Source organism: Pipistrellus kuhlii, unplaced genomic scaffold (assembly GCF_014108245.1).
Source record: "Pipistrellus kuhlii isolate mPipKuh1 unplaced genomic scaffold, mPipKuh1.p scaffold_m20_p_55, whole genome shotgun sequence".
NCBI lineage: Eukaryota > Metazoa > Chordata > Mammalia > Chiroptera > Vespertilionidae > Pipistrellus > Pipistrellus kuhlii.
Window position 1 is genome coordinate 1 of NW_023425557.1, and position 19688 is coordinate 19688.

Here is a 19688-nt window from a genome sequence, read left to right on the forward strand (position 1 = left end):
GGGAACATCAGTGACGGGGAGGATCCTGGGTGGCTGCCTCCTGCCGGCCCCCCCCCTCCCCCCCACGGGAGGGAGCCTCCTGGTTCACACCTGAACCGCTGAGCCACCCGGCCGGGCCGCCACCTTCTCCAGCTCGGCATGAAAAGAACAGTCCCAGCAGCAGCAGCAGCGGCGGCGGCAATAACGGCGATTAAAAGGTTTTAAGCAGACCTGACCGGTGTGGCTCAGTGGATAGAGCGTCGGCCTGCGGACTGAAGGGTCCCGGGTTCGATTCCGGTCAAGGGCACGTACATTGGTTGTGGGCACATCCCCGGCAGCAGATTGATGTCTCTCTCTCATCGGTGTTTCTAGGTTCTGTATCCTTCTCCCTTCCTCTCCGTAAAAAAATCAATAAAAAATTTTTTTTTAAAAAAAGGCTTAATTGGCCCGAAACCGTTTTGGCTCAGTGGAGAGAAGCGTCGGCCTCCAGACTGAAGGGCCCCGGGTTCGATTCCGGGCAAGGGCATGTACCTTGGTTGTGGGCACATCCCCAGTGGGAGGTGGTGCAGGAGGCAGCTGATCGATGATTCTCTCTCGTCAATGTTTTTCTAACTGTCTGTCCCTCTCTCGTTCCTCCCTGTAAAAATCTATAAAAAGATATTAAAAATAAAAAAAAGACGTTGAGCAACCCTGGCCGGGTGGCTCACCTGGTTGGAGCGGCACCCTATGAGCCAAAGGCCGAGGGAAAACTGGTCCAGGGCACATCCCCGGTCTGCAGAGTGATCCCGAGTTTGATTCGGAGGCAACGGGTAGATGTGTTTCTCACAGCAGATCTCTATCTCTGCTCCGCTCTCCTCTCGGTCTCTCTCTCTATCTCTCATCTGTCTCTCTCTGTCTCTCTCTCTGTCTCCTCTCTCTGTCTATCTCTCTTCTCTCTGTCTCTCTCTCTCTCTCTCTGTATCTCTGTATCTCTCTCTCTGTCTCTCTGTTCTCTCTCTCTCTCTCTCTGTCTCTCTGTCTCTCTCTCTCTGTCTCTCTGTCTCTCTCTCTCTCTCTGTCTCTCTCTCTCTGTCTCTCTCTCTCTCTTTCTCTCTCTCTCTGTCTCTCTCTCTCTCTTTCTCTCTCTCTCTGTCTCTCTCTCTGTCTCTCTCTCTCTGTCTCTCTCTCTGTCTCTGTCTCTCTCTCTCTCTCTCTCTCTCTCTCTCTCTCTCTCTCTCTCTCTCTCTCTCTCTCTCTCCCTCCGCTCCTTCCTCTCTAAAATCACTAAAAACATATCCTTGGGTGAGGATGGGAAAAATTAAAATAAAATAAAAAGAGCCTTAAGTGAGTTCACAAACTCCTCTGCTCACTCCTCTCCCTGGCCCCTCACACTCAGAGCAGAAGCCCAAACCATGGCCCCCGGGGCCCCCAGAACCCGCCGTCCCCCCGCCCGCCCCTCCCGCCCCCTGTCCCTCTGCTCTCTCCCCTCCAGTCACTCCGGCCTCCTGGCTGTTCCTCCGGCACAGCGGCAGCCCTCGGACCCCAGGGCCTTTGCTCGTGCTGCTCCCGCCCCCCGAAGGGATGGCTGCTCCCGCCCCCCGAAGGGATGGCTGCTCCCGCCCCTCCTCCAGGCCCCTGCTCAGATGCCCCCTCCCCCGAAAAGCCCTCCCTCATCTCCCTACTTACTGCTGAGCCCCGTGGCTGCTGTTTCCCTGCTGCCCCACCTTCCTCCCCTTACGACGCGGACTCTCCCCACACACAGGAGCCGGGGAGGGAGGGACGCCCCTGGGCTCACCACTGTGTCCCCGCCCAGCCCCGTGCGGCCACCGGAGGGAGCGGCTCGGTAAGTGTTTCTTGAGTGAATCCCTCACATTTTAAAAAATATATGTTTTGCCGAAGCCGGTTTGGCTCAGTGGATAGAGAGTCGGTCTGCGGACTGAAAGGTCCCGGGTTCGATTCCGGTCAAAGGCATGTACCTTGGTTGCAGGAACATCCCCGGAGGGGTTGTGCAAGAGGCAGCTGATTGATGGTTCTCTCTCATCGACGTTTCTATCTCTCTATCTCTCTCCCTTTCTCTCTGTTAAAAATCAATAAAATATATATATTTTTTAAAAATATATTTATTTATTTATTTATTTTATTTTTATTTTATTTTTTTTTTTTTTTACAGAGAGAAAGGGAGAGAGATAGAGAGTTAAAAACATCAATGAGAGAGAAACATCGATCAGCTGCCTCCTGCACGCCCCCTACCAGGGATGAGCCCGCAACCAAGGCACATGCCCTTGACCGGAATCGAACCCGGGACCTTTCAGTCCGCAGGCCGACGCTCTATCCACTGAGCCAAACCGGTTTCGACGAATCCTTCACGTTTACAATGTGTTTCCTGTGGGCAAGCACCGCTCTAAGCCCCCTGGCTTCTCGGCACATCCCTGAGACGCAGGGATGGTTAACCCCATTTTACAGGTGAGGCGACTGAGTCCGGGAGAAGTGGGTTCAGAACACCCAGAGCGATGGCTCGGCAGGTGCTGAGGAAACATGGCTCTCCTGATGCAGGTCCCCAGCTCCGCTCCCCACCCCCAGGGGGGCCCAGGCCCGCCCCCCGGAGCCCAGTTCCCCCTCCGTCTTCCTCCACAGGACCTGGTCCCTGCGCCGAAGGCACCTCCTCCATGCTCCCCGCCTGGGGCCTGCCTTCCCCACCCCTCCCCGTCCCCACCTTCTGCTCCTTCTTAGCTCTTATCAACGTGGGCCAGAATACGTCTGCTACTTATTTTACTTCTATTTTTTTTTAATAAATCTATTTTATTGATTTTTTACAGAGAGGAAGGGAGAGGGACAGAGATTTAGAAACATCGATGAAAGAGAATCATCCATCAGCTGCCTCTTGCACCCCTCCCCCCCAACTGGGGATATGCCTGCAACCAAGGTACATGCCCCCTACTGGAATCTAACCCGGGACCCTTCAGTCCGCAGGCCGACGCTCTATCCACTGAGCCACACCGGTTTCAGTACTTCTATTTTTAAAAATATATATTTTATTGATTTCTACAGAGAAAAGGGGAAAGGGATAGAGTTAGGAACATCGATGAGAGAGAAACATCCATCAGCTGCCTCCTGAAACGCCCCCTATTGGGGATCAAGCCCGCAACCAAGGTACATGCCCTTGACGGGAATCGAACCCGAAACCCTCCTTCAGTCCGCTGAGCCAAACCGGTTAGGGCTTACTTCTTTTCTAAAGTGGATTTTTATTTTTAATGTTAATTGTTGTTGTTGTTGTTAATCCTCCGTTGAGTTTTAGAGAGAGTGGAAGGGAGAGGGAGAGACACACAGAGAGAAACATCGATTGGTTGCCTTTTGCACATGCCCAGACCAGGGCAGGGGGATCCAGCCTGCAACTAAGGAACATGGCCCTTTGGCCAGACCCTTCAGACCGAAGGCTAACGCTCTGCCCACTGAGCCACACCGGCTAGGGCTCTGTTACTTATTTTTAATCTCCCCGAGGGCAGGGACTTGGGTGTGTTGTGTTCACTCTTGTTGCCCCAGCGCCTAGAATGGTGCCTGGCACACAGCAGGCTCTCCGGAAATACCTAATTGGCTGGATGCAGCGATGGCCATATATGTAAATAGGTGGAACTTAGCAGTAACTAACAATATTACCACTAAGAGGCAGGCCCTATTCCTTTCTCTTAGTTTTATTATTCACTAGAGGCCCGGTGCACAAAATTCGTGCAGGGGGGGGGTCCCCCTCAGCCCAGCCTGTCCCCTCTCCAATCTGGGACCCCTCAGGGGATGTCTGACTGAGGGTTTAGGCCCAATCCCCTAAACAGGCGGTTGGACATCCCTCTCATGATCCTGGACCACTGGCTCCTAATCACTCACCTGCCTGCCTGGTCACTCCTAACTGTCCCCTCCCTGCTGGCCTGATAGCCCCTAACTGCACCTCCCATCCCCCCCAACCCCCCACTGGCCTGGTCACCCCTAACAGTCCCTCCTTGCTGGTCTGGGTGCCCCTGACTGCTCCCTCCTCCATCCCCCTCCCCCTGCAAGCCTGGTCGCCCCATACAGCCTGCTGTTCAGTCCTTTGGTCATCTCTCACTAACCGCCCTGCCGGCCTGGTTGTAGGCAGCCATCTTGTGAGGGCGTGAGGTTTAATTTGCATATCACCTCTTTATTATATAGGATTTTTAGAGGGAGGGAGGGAGGGAGGGAGAGAGAGGAACATCGATTTGTTGCTCCACTTATTTGTGCATTCGTTGGTGGTTGCTTCTTGTATGTGCCCTGGCCAGGGATCGAACCCATAACCTTGGCATAGGGAATGGAGCTCTAAGCACCTGAGCTGGCCAGCCAGGGCCCAGGCCTATTCCGAAAGCTTGTCACGGGCCATCTCTTTTCCCCGGGAGGCGAGGTCCTGCTCTTACATTTATTACGTTATCGGTCTGATTTCTCAGACGGGGAAGCTGAAGGGAAGTCAGAAAGGGAGTCTCTCTGGTCCAAGGAGTCCAGCCAGGTTGCCGGGCGGCAGAGCTCTGCTTCCATCTCTCCCCGGAGGCTTCCCGGCCTCAGTTTACCCTCTGTCCTCAGATAAAACCCAGGGGGGCCCGTGAACTTGGCCTAGGAAACAGCGACCTCTGGAGCTGACGTTCGGTCTGAGCCACAGGCCAGCAGCCCCGGAGGAAGCCGATTTCCAGCGCTCCGCGGCAACTGTTTCCTCGTCACCACCCAGCCCAGCTCGCTGTCTATTTATTTATTTTATTTTTTAATTAAAAATACATTTTATTGATTTTTTTACTGAGAGGAAGGGAGAGGGATAGAGTTAGAAACATTGATGAGAGAGAAACATCCATCAGCTGCCTCTTGCACCCCTCCCCCACCGGGGATGTGCCTGCAACCAATTGCCCTTGGCCGGAATCGAACCCGGGACCCTTCAGTCCACAGGCCGATGCTCTATCCGCTGAGCCAAACCGGTCAGGGCACTCTGCCTCTTTAATGTGCAATTCAGAACAGCCCATTGGCGTGTCACAGGTCATGGATTTCTTAACAAACAGATAACTAGCTTCTCTTGTGATCCCGTGGGTGTTATTTCAGGCATTTGAAGACAAATGCCCTGGCCGGTGTTGCTAAGTGGTTAGAGCATCTGCGTTTGCATCAAAGGGTTGAGGATTCAATTCCTGGCATGTATCTGATTGCAGACTCAATCCCTGGGCAAGGGTGGGAGGCAGCCAATTGATGTCTCTCTCACATTAAAATCTCTTTCTCCCTCTCTCCCTACCCCTCTTCCCTCCCTTCCACCCTCTCTAAAAATCAGTGGGAGCCCTGACCGGTTCGGCTCAGTGGATAGAGCATCGAACTGCGGACTGAAAGGTCCCAGGTTCGATTCCGGTCAGGGGCGTGTACCTTGGTTGTGGGCACATCCCTAGGAGCAGGTGTGTAGGAGGCAGCTGATCAATGTTTCTCTCTCATTGATGTTTCTAACTCTCCCTTCCTCTCTGTAAAAAAAACAACAACAAACCAATAAATATATATTTTTTTAAATGGAGCCCGGCTGGCGTGACTCAGTGGTTGAGCATTGACCTATGAACCAGGAGGTCACGGTTCGATTCCCGGTCATGGCACAGGCCCAGTTGCAGCTCAATTCCCAGTGTGGGGCGTGCAGGAGGCAGCCGATGGATGATTCTCTCTCGCCACTGATGTTTCTATCTCCCTCTCCCTTCCTCTCTGAAATCAATTAAAAAAAAAAAGTTTAAAAAAATGGGGAAAGCAGCCAGTGAGCCTTGGAGTTTCTCAATGAACTGTGGGCTCTTTAGTCTTGGGCTTCAGTCCTGCTTGGGGCTCTGGTTACCTGGGGCCCAAGGTAAACTTGGAGGCCTTTTCCCAGATTTGGGAGAGTGGGGCCCCACAGACACCCACCAGGCTGCTCCCAGCATCTGGTCCCCACGGCTCACTCTAAGGAACGGGGATCAGTTTGGGGCCCCTCCCCAGGGGTGGGGATGGGGGTCGAGGTGGGGGGGTGTCTCTCTATTGCCCCCTCGCCCCCCCTCCCTGGTAGCTGGTTCCCAGAGGTGAAGCTGGTGGGCTCACAACCAGGCAGCCCGGCATGCAGCCCAGCCTGCCCCTGACTGCATCCCTGGGCCTCAGTTTCCTCATCCGTGCAATGGGGTTATGGACTCTCACACACGAGTACAAAGTAAGATACAGGTGAAGGGCTTGGAGCCGCGCGCACGGGGAGTGCTCCCCACATGTTAGTCGCGCTCCTCTGCTCGGGGTGCGCGCAGCTGGAGCCCGTGGAAATCACCGGCCAACTGTTTTGCGTGACCACGTGGGGTCTTCCCGGAGCATGAGGGCACTGCGCTCTCCTTCAGCGCTTTATTCTGTGCATCCCGGCAGGGCGGGGTCACCCCCCGGGGGCCCCATGGGTCAGCTTCCCCGCCACAGACACCGCCAGGGGCTTGCAGAGAACTGCAGTCCAGCTGCAAACCTCAGCCACCTGCACTCCTTCCTGCAGGGACCCGGCCGGCAGGGCGGATGCCTCCCTCGCGTCTGTTCCCCATGCGGCCACCAGAGGGCGCCAGCCGCAAACCTCAGCCACCTGTACTGCAGGGACCCGGCCGGGCGGATGCCTCCCTCGCGCCTATTCCCCATGCGACCACCAGAGGGCGCCGGGGCCCTGTCAGCTCCCAGCCCTCTGCTCAGAATTGTCTGGAGGCTCCCTCCTCGCTCAGGGGAGGGCAGAGTCCTTCCTGTACCCCAAGCTCCTACACCACAGCCCCCCCTCCCCGTTGTTCTCTCTGACCTTGCCTCTCACCCCCCCACCGCCCCTGCCCTGCCCCTCGCTGGCTGGTGTCTTAAGCACAAGCCCAGAGAGGAGAAAATAGGGGTTGGAGGGATGAGACCCCTGGGTGTGACTCGGGGCGCCGTTGGTCGTGGTAAGGAATCCACAATATACAATAGATTAGTAAACTGTCTCTCAACAGAAACACACGTACAACGAGGGGGCACTCCGATCATTTGGCAAAAATGCTGTGACCAGAGGCTTGAAGTATCCGTTACTTTCATGTTTCAGGAGACCGAGGAACATTAACACGAGTCAGGATCTCGGAGAAAACAAAATAAATGAATAAATGAAACAGGACAGACACAGATCCGTGAACGTAGAGAACAAACTGGTGGTTAGCAAAGGACAGGGGTTGGGGAGATGGGAATTGAAGAAAAAAGACAAAAAAAAAAAAAAGACCCTGCCCTAATAGACTTGGCTCAGTGGATAGAGCGGCCGCCTGTGGACTGAAGGTTCCCGGGTTCAATTCCGGTCAAGGGCACATGCCTGGGTTGCGGGTTTGACCCTCATAAAGAGCATGAGGCAGCTGTTCAATGTTCTGATCCCTCTTCCTATCTCTAAATATCAACAAAATATTCTTTAAAACAAAAAACAAAGAACAAAAAAAACCTGCCTGGCCTAGCTTGCATGGCTCAGGGGTTGAGCATCGACCTATGAGGCAGGAGGTCACGGTTCAATCCCCAGTCAGGCAGGGCATGCCCAGGTTGTGGGTTCGATCCCAGTGTGGGCATGCAGGCGGCAGCCGATCAATGATTCTCATCGTTGATGTTTCCATCTCTCTCCCTTTCCTCTCTGAAATATATATATTTAAATTAAAAGAAAAACACACCTGTTTGGTTGAGCTGTTCAGCCTTCCTCCTTCATTAAGTCTGTCCCCAACCTGCCCCCCCTCTCCCTCCGGGCAGGATTCCTGGTTCATGCTGCACCCTGTGCCCAGGACAGGGCCTGGCACCCAGTGGGTGCTCAACAAACACATGCGGGATAAGCCGTCCCCTCCCCCACTCCCTACCCGGGTCTCACCCCAACCTCCAGTCTCCAACCCCAAAGACACAAAAGCAAAGGGCTGAGGGGGGGCGTCGGTAGTTTAAAAAAAAAAAGATTGGTTTTTAATTTACAAGAGTTCTAAATGTACAGAATTCTCCATTAAAAAAATCGTTATACACAATAAATACAGTACAAAAATTTATCTTACAGTACTAGTTTTGTCTCCGAGATTTCAGAATCTGGCGGGTGGCTGGCGGCAGGAAGAACGGAGGGAAGACTGGTGGGGCGGGGGCGGGAGGGGGACCCCGGTTCCTGTTTTGGAGGTGCTCGGATATCAGTGGCGGGGCGGGAGGCTGGAGCTCTGGCTCACTGGTCGGAGGGGATAGATAACACCCGGGGAAGTGGCAGGCGCCCCGCAGCGGATCCTGCAAAGCGGGCTCAGGCCGCCCCTTCCCTGCGTTTCCCTTTGCTGCCTGTGGGCGGCGGTGTTGCAAGGCTGAGAGCGGCCCAGGACCCCCCTCCCGCGGAGCGCCTCCAGGCTGGGACGGGTGAGGCCACAGACAAGCCGGGCCGGACACGGTGAGCAGTGGGAGCAGAGCGCCCCATCCCTGGCAGACACACGCATGTCCGGGGCGCGGGGGGAGAAACGGGGAGTGACACACCAGGTTACCCCTCTTTGGGGGGCAGGTTACATGTACAGCCCCCTCCCCCAAATCCACAACCCCACCCAGCGACCCCGCCCAAGCGGGTGGGGGAAGAGAGGCTTTTGTGACTCAAATAACTTAGGCAAGAAACACTCAGGGGACCCCGGCCCCTCCGCAGGAGCTGGGGGGACAGGGAGGGGAGACCAGCCCGGTGTTATCTGTTCAACGTCCTGGCGCCCAGGCCGCCGTTGTGGCTGGAGGGCGGGTAGGGCTCGGGCCGGGGCGGCGGGGAGCGGGCGGCGGGCGGGGGCGCGGGCCGGCCCGGCGCCTGCTGCAGGTTCAGGATGCTGTCGATGGCGCTCTGCAGGTGCTCGGTGAGCGCGTCGTCCTGCGGGCTGTCGCTGGAGAAGCTGGCCTGGTCCACGTCCGGGGACTCGGACTTGCGCCGCTTGCTGGGGGGCAGCGAGGGCGCCTCCCAGCCGGGCTCCCTGCCGCCGCCGCCGCCGCCCGGCCCCGCGCCCGCGGCCTCGGGCGGGGCCTTGAGCATCCGCTGGTACAGCTCGTCCTCCACGGCCGCCAGCTCGCGGATCAGGCCGCTCGTGGCCTCGTCCACCTTGGCGGCCGCCGGGCCCGCGCCCCGCGCCCGGCCCGCGCCCGCGCCCTCGCCGCCCGGCGCCCCCACGTTCTCGCGGTAGGTCTTCCGCAGCGGCAGGCGCGGGCAGTGCGGGGCCGGCGCGGGCGGCTTGCGGGCCGGCGCGGGCGGCGGGTGGTCCACGGTGCCGTTCATCTGGCCGGCGGGCGGCGGCGGCGGGGGCCGCGGCGGCGGCTCGGCCTTGGGCGGCGCGGGCGGCGGCTGGTGCACCGGGTCCAGCGCCGTGTTGTGCACCACCTTGCTGAGCCCCGCCTCCTGCTTGATCTTGAGCTTGAGGCCGATGCGGCTGCGGGCCTCGTAGGTCTTGATGGGGGGGCGGTTGCGCGAGGGCATGGGGCCGTCCTCGTCCGCGTCCAGGGCGGCGGCGGCGGCGGCGGAGGAGGACAGCGAGGAGGAGGCGCGGGCCCAGGTCACGGAGGGCGAGCCGCCGCCGTGCCGGATCACCAGCTTGGTGGGCAGGTGCAGGGGCGGCGGGGCGGGCGCCCCGGGCGCGGAGGGCGGCGGCGGGCAGTGGCTGGGAACCCGGTGTCCCTCCGAGGACACGGCCACAGGGAGGCAGAGGGAGCGCGAGGAAGACACGTACTCATCTGCACAAAGAGGGGGGACAGGGGGCAGGGCCCCGGGCCCCGGTGAGGGCGTGCCGGCGCCTGCGCAGATGCGCTCAGAGGCCAGTGCACGGAGCAACCACTACCCACCCCCGGGGGGCCCCTCCCTGCAATCCCACAGCCCGGCACGGTGCGGGTGGGGAGGCACGCGGGACCCCGGACTGCATGATGCCACCTCACATTTTGCAACCCGGTACCTTGCTTGCTCCCCCCGGTCTGGCTGTGCTCCCCCGGTCTGGCTGTGCTCCCTTGCTTTCCTCTCTCCGGGAAGATGGTCCCTCCAGACCAGGCCAGGGGTGAGCAGGGAGACCAGCCACCGCAGGAAGGCGGGCTATGGCGCCACCTGGCGGCCACGTAAGGGGAGGCCGCGCCCCGCCCCCCAGTCTAATTGGGGTACTTGGAGGGGGCACACCTCGCCCTCCCCACGCCCTCACCAGGCTTCTCCTTGGCCAACTGCTTGTCCAAGGCCAGGGTGGTCTTCTCCTCCTGAATGAACATCCGGTCGATCATCACCATCTCCGCCGACGGGCTCACCCTCTGAAGGGAGGAGACGGCCATGAAGAAGCCAGGACCGAGGGAGGGGATGCGAGGGACTGGGCTGCGGCCTCGCAGCCGCCTCCTCCCTCCGGGCCTCCCTCCCTCCCGGCCTCCCTAGGCGGGCGAGGCCCTACCCGGGACTCCTCCAGGAGCAGGAGGCGGTACTTGTTGAGCATGGCCTGGGTGCGTTTGAGCAGCTGCGTGGACACCGTCTCGAACTCCTCGTCCACTGCGAGAGAGCAGAGGCCCCGGGCCCGGGCGTTGGGGGGGAGTAAGGGAGGGCAGCGTGCCCGCCACCCCTCCCCTCCCCGCCGCCAAGCGGGCGCGGCTGGGCGCCCGGGCCTCACCTCGGTGGTGGTCGCCGGGGGAGGGGAGGGCGCCCTGGTAGACGTGGTAGGGCAGGAGGCGGTGCAGGGCGTCCTCGAAGGAGGGGAAGGCCGTCTTGTAGTCCGGGTGCAGGACGGAGCCCTGGTGTTTGTGCAAGTGCTCCAGGAAGCTGGGGGGGACACACCGCAGAGCCGGGGTGAGGCCAGGGAGTGCAGGGCCCAGCCGGCCCGGGGCAGACAGCAGCAGGTGCGAGAGGGCATGAGGACACCGGCGCGGGCGGCCTGGTCTGTCTCCCTGAGTCTCCGGTGACAACCGCAGGAAGCAGGTGCTCTCTCTACCTCCAGGTCACAGGTGAGGAAACTGAGGCCCGGAAAGGGGAAGTGCCTCCACGCAAAACGTACATTACGGGGAAGCAAGAGGCAGAGCCTGCACCGCAGCCTCCCTGCTATGCCGTCTCCCGCCACCAGGGGGCAGCACGCCCCCACGCTGCCAGTGGCCCAGATGCAACCTCAGGCGCGCAGGGCGGCTGAGGAGCCGGTAAAATCCTATCCTTCTCTCACAAGGCTTCCCACCGGGGCTAAGTGTGTCATGTCTCTGGAGTGATGGCCTCCCCGCCAGCATGCTGGTCCCCGCCCTTTCTGAAGACCATGGGGCAGGAGCTGGTCTGCTTTGTTTCCAGAAGCTGCACAGGCGGGTAGGGAGCAAGCACCTGAGCAGCAAACACTCTTGGTGGAAGGAGGGCAGAAGACAGGGAGAGTGCATCCACCCAACACCTACCCCTCCGCCCACCCAGCACCCATCTCCCCAGCACCCCTCCACCGCCCACCCGCCTGTCCGAGTGCCCAGGGCCCCCAGTGCCTCCCTCTGGGCCCTTCTGCCTGGGGAGGCAGGGGGGGGGGGAACGGACATGCGGACACAGGTCACTCACCAGGCTTCCTTGCTGGGCTGGAGGAGGGGTGCTTTCTTCAGGCCACTCAGCTTGCTGTCATACTGCGGGCAGAAAGGCACTCGAGTGGGGGTCCCAGGGGAGCGGGCCCCCCCCTCTGCACCCTGACCCCCCCCCCCAGCCTGGGGCAAAGATAAGGCCCATCTCCCCCGGGGCTCCTGCCTGCCCCTCACACTCCACTCCAGGGGAGATCTGGGCAGAATCCGGGGGACATGGACAGGAGCGGGGGATATGCAGGCGTAAGCCTGGCACCCGAGCAGGGACCCTGCAGCCCCCTCCCCGAGGGGCCTCGCCTGGCTGCTGTCTGGACTCTGGGAGCACTCCCCGCATCTCCCTCCTCACTCCGACCTTCTCCCGCCCGGGACCTCACTCTGCCTCAGGCACACACACACACACACCCACACACACACACCCCGCCATGCCCAGGCCTCCTGCACACACACACACACACACACACACACACCCCGCCATGCCCAGGCCTCCTGCACACACACACACACACACACACACACACACCGCCATGCCCAGGCCTCCTGCACACACACACACACACCACCATGCTCAGGCCTCCTGCACACAAACACACACACACACACACACACACACACACACCGCCATGCCCAGGCCTCCTGCACACACACACACACACACACACACACTCTGCCATGCTCAGGCCTCCTGCACACACACACACACACACACACACACACACTCTGCCATGCCTAGGCCTCTTGCATGGCTGTGGGGGGGTCTTGTCTCCAAGGCTCTCCAGCCGGCTCCCTCTCACTTCTACAGATGTGTCCTTGTCTTCCTGCCCCCCATTTCAAAGAGGGGGTCCCTGCCTCCGTTTACACCCCCAGGTCTCTCCAGATCTCTTTGGAGTTCTCACCCACCTGTCCTGAGCTGCCACCTGAGTCTCAGGTCCCTCCTCCTCCCTCTCAGCCTCTCCCCTGCTCCCGCCCCAGAGACACACCCGCAGGGCCCACACCCCCAGGGACCACAGGGGTCTCAGGCCCTCTCTCCCACCTGCCCTCACCCTCGCCCTCGCCCTGTCACCCTGGTGTCTGCGGGTCTCACACGCCCCCAGCCCAGACTGTCCTGCTGTCTCACCCACCGGCTGGGTGTGTCCATCCGCCTGCCCACCTGCCTCCCTGCCCCGCTGGCCCTCCCTGGTTCGCTGGGGAGGGACATGCTTGGCCCCCCCCTCCAATCCAGGGCCGCTTACCTGCGCCCCGGAGGGCTTCCCGGGCCCCGGGGCGGCGGCCACGCTCAGGGTCGGGAGGCTGCTGATGAAGGCTTTGTTCTCGGCAGGAAGCAGAGGAGGGAGGCCTGGGGGTGGGGGTGGGGGCACAGGGCTCAGGGGTCACTGGCTCCTAGGCCCCGTCCTCACGTGTGACCCCCAAGCCTGCGCCTCGCTGCCCGGTCCTTGCCCTCGGATCTGGGGGACTGCCCTTCCTCCACCTTCCCTGGCCCTGAGACCAGAGGGCCCCGTCGGGCTCACCCCCGGCTCAGCCCCCCACGTCAGGCCCCAGCTCTCCTTCGAGGGCAGCCTGTCCCCTACCTGTGGTGGCCATGGGTGCTGGGGCGGGGGGGTGGCTGGGGGCAGCGGGGGCCCCGGGTGGGGCCTGGCCGCTGACCAGCACGGAGGCAGGGGGGCTGGCGAGGGGCCCCAGGCTGGTGGAGGTCTGCGGGGCGGCGGGGGGCCCCCCGGCCTTGCTCTGGAGAATGATTCCGGTCGGCACCTGAGGAGGCGACAGTGGGTGAGGGGTGGGGGGCAGGCCCCGGGGCTGGGGGGGGGGCTCCGGTCACTAAGGGGGAGCCCCATTACCTGGTGGAACCTCTCCAGGAGAGCCTTCGGCTGGGCCAGCGCGGCGAAGGGGGCGGTCACCATCTGGAAGGTCCGAGGCGGCGGTGGGGCGGGCGCGGAGGCCTCGGGGACCAGGTGGAGGGCTGGCGGGGGCGTGGGGGACTTGTGGGGGCCCTGGCCGGGCGGGAACTGGAGCTGGAAGTCGGGGGGCGTGGGGGCTGGCAGGCGGGTGGACGTCTCTGTGGAGGCCACCGCGGAGGAGGTGGAGGCGGGCGGGAGGTGGGGGGCTGGGGGCAGCGGCCCCTCGGGGGGCTGGGGCTGGGGCGGGCCTGGGGCAGTGGGGGCCGGGGTGCTGACGGGTGGGGGGACGCCCAGCTGGCTCTGGATGACGAAGATGCCGGGCAGGGTGGGGGCAGCCTGGGGCGGGGGGCAGGGGTGCAGGGCGGGCTCGGAGGGCGGGCGGGACAGGCTCTGGGGCTGGGAGGGCGGCCGGGAGTGGGGGCGGGAGGGCGGGCGGGAAGGGGGCCGGGCGGGGTGCGGGGAGGGCAGGTGGGGGCTGTCTCCCAGAGGGGCCTGGTGAGGTAGTGACGGGGACGAGGAGGGGCCTGGGCCCTTCAGGGGAGCCGCTGCTGGGATCTGGCAGGACAGGGAGGGAGAGGAAGGGGCAGGGTCAGAGCCAACCGTGGCTCCCACTGCCCCACACACCGGAGACCCCAGACCCACACACACCACCTTCTTAGCAACCCCCTGTCCTGGAACGCCTCCTCTCCCTCCCACCTCTCCACCTCCCCCTGCACCTGTCCCCTTATGCCCTCCAAACCCCTGGTCTCTACCCCACACCCCTGCACCTGTGCCCCTCATCCCCCCCACCCCTGCACCCGTTCCCCTCATCCCTGCACCTCCCCCCTCATCCCCTCCAGACCTCGGCCCTCTGGTCTCCCACATGCCCCGCCTCCCCAGTTCCCCGCCTCCCCAGTTCCCCGGATGAAGGCAGCTCTGCAGGGCGGGCAGCAGCGGCGGAAGCAGCAGGGACGGCCAGCTGCCAGCGGGGAGGGCAGGCCGGGAGCACAGCGCAAGCAGCGAGGGGGAGGGAGGCGCCGCGTCCCAGCAGCCCACCCGCCGCCTGCCCAGCTGACCCAGGAGAACAGGGCCGGTGGGGACGCGGGCCAGGGCGGGGAGGGGGGCCCGGGGCGGGGGTGGGGGTGGGGGCCCAGGGCGCTGAGGAGGCAGCTGGGGGCAGGCTATGACTCTAAGGTAGGGGTGTCGAACTCAATCAGAGAAGGGGCCAAAATCTAAAATCCAGCCTAAATCGCGGGCCGAATGGTTTACTGAACAGTCATAAACTGTCATTGTGATGGAAACGCAGCGGAGTGCAGTGATGACAGCGCGGTGCGGGCCACATTCCAAGGCCTGGCGGGACGGATTTGGCCCGCGGGCCTTATGTTTGACACATGTGCTCTAAGGCCTCGAGTGCCCGCTGTCAGGGCTGCGGGGACGGGCATACGTGTGCACACGAGTGTGGGGTGTGCACACGTGTGACTTGCACCAGATCCGGCACAGTTCTGCTACACGGACACAGCGACCTGCCTGCACCGCCTCAGCCGGGGCGCCCACCCCTGCACGCTCCTCCCCAGGGGTCACCTCCCCAGGAACCATGGCCTCGGGCCTCTGTGTCACCCGTGTACCCGGCACCAGCACCGAGTCCTCACCCCTGACGGCTCCCCCGCCCGGTGTACGCTGGCGCCTGCGCCCACCGTGTGGCCTCCCTGGGGCCTGAGAGCCGGGGCCACGTTGGACAGATTCACGGGGAGACACTGAAGCCGGGAGCGGAGACGACGGGCCCAGACGCCCCGTCTGGCCCCGCCCAGGGCTCAGAGCTGGCCGAGGACTCGGGGACTCGCTCGGGTCCCCCAGCCCTGCCTCCTCCAAAGCCGGGCTCTGGGCTTCCAGCCCCCAAGGAGGTCTGACTCTGACTTCAGAGTCCGCTCTGCTTCCAGGCGCCCACGCTCTGGCCCTCCCAGCACAGCCCCTCGCCCCGCCAAGCCTGGGCCTGGACGGCCGGCAATCCAAGACAAAATCCAACTCAGCACCAGCTCCCCCCGCCCCAGGCCTGCCGCCGGGAGAGGTCGGAGGGGCAGCCTGGCTCTCGCAAGGGGCTGATGAGACTGTCGCCTGGATTACCCCCCCCCCCCAAGGCAGTTTGCTCTTTGTGTGACCTTTGACCTGGCGGCCCCCCACCAGGCATCTGTCATGAGGAGCCATCGGGCCCTTGCTCACAGGCTGTCCCCTGTGGGGGCATTTCCAAGAGAAAATAGGAAACCAACCCAAGTGGCCACACAGGCGTGTGGCTGAGAGAGTCGGAGAGCTGGCCCCTGCCTCACCTCCCTGCACGCACTAGAACGCAGAGTGAAATGACAACAACGCGTCACGCGACGCCGGACAGTGGGCTAAACGGCAAAACGGACATTAGATCAGCGGGCGCCGACCGGGGGTCCGAGAGCCACTCACTCGGGGGTCTGTGAGGTCTGAAAGGCTGGCGGCCGCTGGATGAGACAACAGCGCTGTCTCCGGGCTACACCTGCTGAATCTGAACAGCATCCGCCACGATCCAGAAAGAACATTCTTGCCCTGACCAGCCTGGCTCAGTGGACAGAGCATTGGTCTGTGGACTGAAGGGTCCCAGGTTGGATCCCGGGACTCGATCCCCAGAAGGGGCCTGCAGGAGGCAGCCAGTCAATGATTCTCTCTCATCACTGATGTTTCTATTCCTCGCTCCCTCTCCCAACCTGTCTGAAATCAATAAAAACATATAAAACAAAACAAAACAACCCTGGCTTGTTTGGCTCAGCGGATGGAGCATCGGCCTGTGGACTGGGGGGGGGGGTCCCGGATTCGATTCCAGTCAAGGGCACATGCCCGTGTTGCGGGCTGGATCCCCCCCCCCAGTGGGGGTCATGCAAGAGGCTGCCGATCAATGATTCTCTCTCATCATTGATATTTCTATCTCTCCCCTTCCCCTTCATCTCTGAAATCAATAAAAGTATTAAAAATAAATAAACACATAAAATAAAACCTTTGCTTCCTAGGCAAATACAGAAAAAAAAATTTTGAAAACAAAACAAAACAAAAACCCCACAAGACACAATTTTCCCCCCCTACCAGACTGGCCAAGCTGAATGTATGGCTGAGTGTGGGAAGGCAGGCACAGATAAAGGAGACACCGATTCACACCCCCCGGAGACAACACCTGTCAAACACCTGTCAAACCGCAGGAAAGCTGCTTAGAGGCAGCAACGTCTTTTCTGAGGGCCTGGCCTGCGTGATGGCTGCGCGGCCCCTCCTCGCAGCCTCGCTCAGGGCGGGAGGAGACCAGAGGGGACCGCGGCGCCCACAGGGCTGCGTCAGACAGACAGCAGGACAGCCGCACCACGGAGCCGCGCGGCCGTACAGAAGAGCAAGGCATCGTCTCCACAACAAAACTTTAGACCAGTGGTCGACAAACTCATTAGCCCGCAGAGCCACATATCAACAGGACAGCGACTGACATTTCTTTGGAGAGCCACACTTTTTTAAACCTAAACTTCTTCTAACGCCACTTCTTCAACACAGACTCGCCAGGGCCGTGGCATTTTGTGGAAGAGCCACACTCAAGGGGCCAAAGAGCCGCATGTGGCTCTGGAGCCACAGTTGGCTGACCACGGCTCTATAAGAGCAGGGCTCCGATGGGTGCGCGGAGCACGCTCCCATTTTTACAGAATCGGGAGGAAGGCCGTCCTGCTGCCCGGGGTGGGAACGCAGGGCCAGGGGAGGCCACGTTCAGGAAGGGGTCCCGTCCGTGCCTGGTGAAACGGGAGCCATCGGAATGTTTATCAACCCAGACAGGAGAAGGAGCGTTTTAACAAGCCGGCCACGTCCTGCTGTGTGCATCCGCCTCCTGCCTCGTGTGCAGCCCCGCAGGCGGCCTTGGCCTCGGGGTCCTGGAGCCCCGAGGGAGCATCTGGGAAGCGAAGGAGCCAGCGAGACAGCAGCAGGCAGAGCAGCCAGGGGTGGGGAGCGAGGAGGGCGCGGGCAAGGCTGGTCTGGGCAAGGACAGCGGCTGCCGGGGTGCATCTACCTGGGGGGCTGGCGCCGGGGAAGCCTGGCTGTCGGGGGTCTGAGGGCCAAGGCCAGCTCCTTGGGCGACGGGGGTGCTCGGGGCTGGGTCTTGGGCAGGAGCTGGGGCGCTGACTATGACCGAGGCAGGCACGGACAGGTGGGGGCCCTCCGCGGAGAGGGGCTGCTGGCTCCTCTCCTGAAACGGGCAGCCACACAGGGTCACCAGGCTGCCCTGTGGCCCTGCAGCCGCCCCCCCCCCCCGCCCCCACTGACACCCCAGAGAAGGGGTGGTGGGGACCCGGCACGAAGGCACCCAGAGGCTGCAGCCCCGGCAGCTCCTTCCACCGAGTCCCTGGGGGCAGTTGTCTGCTAGCTCCCCCCTCTCCCTCCCTCCCTCCCTCGTCTGTCCACATCCTGCCCAGTGTTCCTGCAATCTCGCCCCAGCACACCAGCAGGGCAGCCTGTCTGTTAGCCAGTCACTCGCTCTCCAACCCTATCTTTCTGTCAACCAGTAGCTCTCCTTGTCTGCCTGTCCCTCTCCCTGTCCTTCATGTCAGTCAGCCCCTGTCCCTGTCCATCATGTCAGTCAGCCCCTCTCCCTGTCCATCATGTCAGTCAGCCCTTCACCTGTTAGTCATCCCCTGTCCCTGTCCATCATATCAGTCATCCCCTCTCCCTACCATCATGTCAGTCATCCCTTGTCCCTGTCCATGTCAGTCAGCCCTCTCCCTGTCCATCATGTCAGTCAGCCCTTCACCTGTTAGTCATCCCCTGTCCCTGTCCATCATGTCAGTCAGCCCCTCTCCCTGTCCTTCATGTCAGTCAGCCCCTGTCCCTGTCCATCATGTCAGTCATCCCCTCTCCCTACCATCATGTCAGCCAGCCCCTCTCCCTGTCCATCATGTCAGTCAGCCCCTGTCCCTGTCCATCATGTCAGTCAGCCCCTCTCCCTGTCCATCATGTCAGTCAGCCCCTCTCCCTGTCCATCATGTCAGTCAGCCCTTCACCTGTTAGTCATCCCCTGTCCCTGTCCATCATGTCAGTCAGCCCCTCTCCCTGTCCATCATGTCAGTCCGCCCCCTCTCCCTGTCCATCATGTCAGTCAGCCCCTCTACCTGTCCATCATGTCAGCCGGCCCCTCTCCCTGTCCATCATGTCAGCCGGCCCCTCTCCCTGTCCATCATGTCAGCCGGCCCCTCTCCCTGTCCATCATGTCAGCCGGCCCCTCTTCCTGTCCATCATGTCAGTCGGCCCCTCTCCCTGTCCATCATGTCAGCCGGCCCCTCTCCCTGTCCATCATGTCAGTCGAACCCTCTCCCTGTCCATCATGTCAGTCGAACCCTCTCCCTGTCCATCATGTCAGCCGGCCCCTCTCCCTGTCCATCATGTCAGCCGGCCCCTCTCCCTGTCCATCATGTCAGTCATCCCCTCTCCCTGTCCATCATGTCAGTCGGCCCCTCTCCCTGTCCATCATGTCAGTCAGCCCCTCTACCTGTCCATCATGTCAGCCGGCCCCTCTCCCTGTCCATCATGTCAGTCGGCCCCTCTCCCTGTCCATCATGTCAGCCGGCCCCTCTCCCTGTCCATCATGTCAGTCAGCCCCTCTCCCTGTCCATCATGTCAGTCGGCCCCTCTCCCTGTCCATCATGTCAGTCAGCCCCTCTCCCTGTCCATCATGTCAGTCAGCCCCTCTCCCTGTCCATCATGTCAGTCAGCCCCTCTCCCTGTCCATCATGTCAGTCATCCCCTGTCCCTGTCCATCATGTCAGTCAGCCCCTCTCCCTGTCCATCATGTCAGTCGGCCCCTCTCCCTGTCCATCATGTCAGTCGGCCCCTCTCCCTGTCCATCATGTCAGTCGGCCCCTCTCCCTGTCCATCATGTCAATCGGCCCCTCTCCCTGTCCATCATGTCAGCCGGCCCCTCTCCCTGTCCATCATGTCAGTCGAACCCTCTCCCTGTCCATCATGTCAGTCGAACCCTCTCCCTGTCCATCATGTCAGCCGGCCCCTCTCCCTGTCCATCATGTCAGTCATCCCCTCTCCCTGTCCATCATGTCAGTCAGTCCCTCTCCTTGTCCTTCACTTGTTAGCTCCTCTCCTAGTCCATCTTCCTGTCAGTCAGAGGGTCCCTGTCACCCTGGGGCCTCTTGGGGACACCGGTTCCCAGGGCAGGGGTGCCGTCTCTGAGATGCTCTCCCAGCCGCCTCGCTGCCCTCAGCCCCTCTCTACAGCAGAGGCCCTGCGCTCACTGCCCCTCCCTCCAGCCCTCCCCGGGTGCCCACAGCCACCCCCGTCAGCCCCCGG

The 19688-nt window shown here is 61.5% G+C and overlaps 1 protein-coding gene across 6 annotated transcripts in view; it reads right to left on the reverse strand.

Annotated features, from left to right (window-relative positions):
* Nucleotides 1-7867: 7867 nt before the first annotated feature.
* BICRA (BRD4 interacting chromatin remodeling complex associated protein) overlaps nucleotides 7868-19688 on the reverse strand; it is a 63931-nt gene continuing 52110 nt past the window's right edge. For 4 of the 6 annotated variants that reach the window (XM_045573684.1, XM_036416388.2, XM_045573682.1 and 1 more), the window contains 9 exons: nucleotides 17404-17580; nucleotides 13311-13925; nucleotides 13044-13224; nucleotides 12708-12811; nucleotides 11465-11526; nucleotides 10557-10705; nucleotides 10344-10438; nucleotides 10107-10209; nucleotides 7868-9654 (listed from right to left, as the gene is read on the reverse strand). In XM_045573684.1, the coding sequence (XP_045429640.1) occupies nucleotides 8630-9654; nucleotides 10107-10209; nucleotides 10344-10438; nucleotides 10557-10705; nucleotides 11465-11526; nucleotides 12708-12811; nucleotides 13044-13224; nucleotides 13311-13925; nucleotides 17404-17580 (2511 nt within the window). In that variant the 3' untranslated portion in view covers nucleotides 7868-8629. The remainder of the gene's footprint in view (nucleotides 9655-10106; nucleotides 10210-10343; nucleotides 10439-10556; nucleotides 10706-11464; nucleotides 11527-12707; nucleotides 12812-13043; nucleotides 13225-13310; nucleotides 13926-17403; nucleotides 17581-19688) is intronic. The other 2 variants (XM_045573683.1, XM_045573685.1) reach the window with 2 other exon arrangements.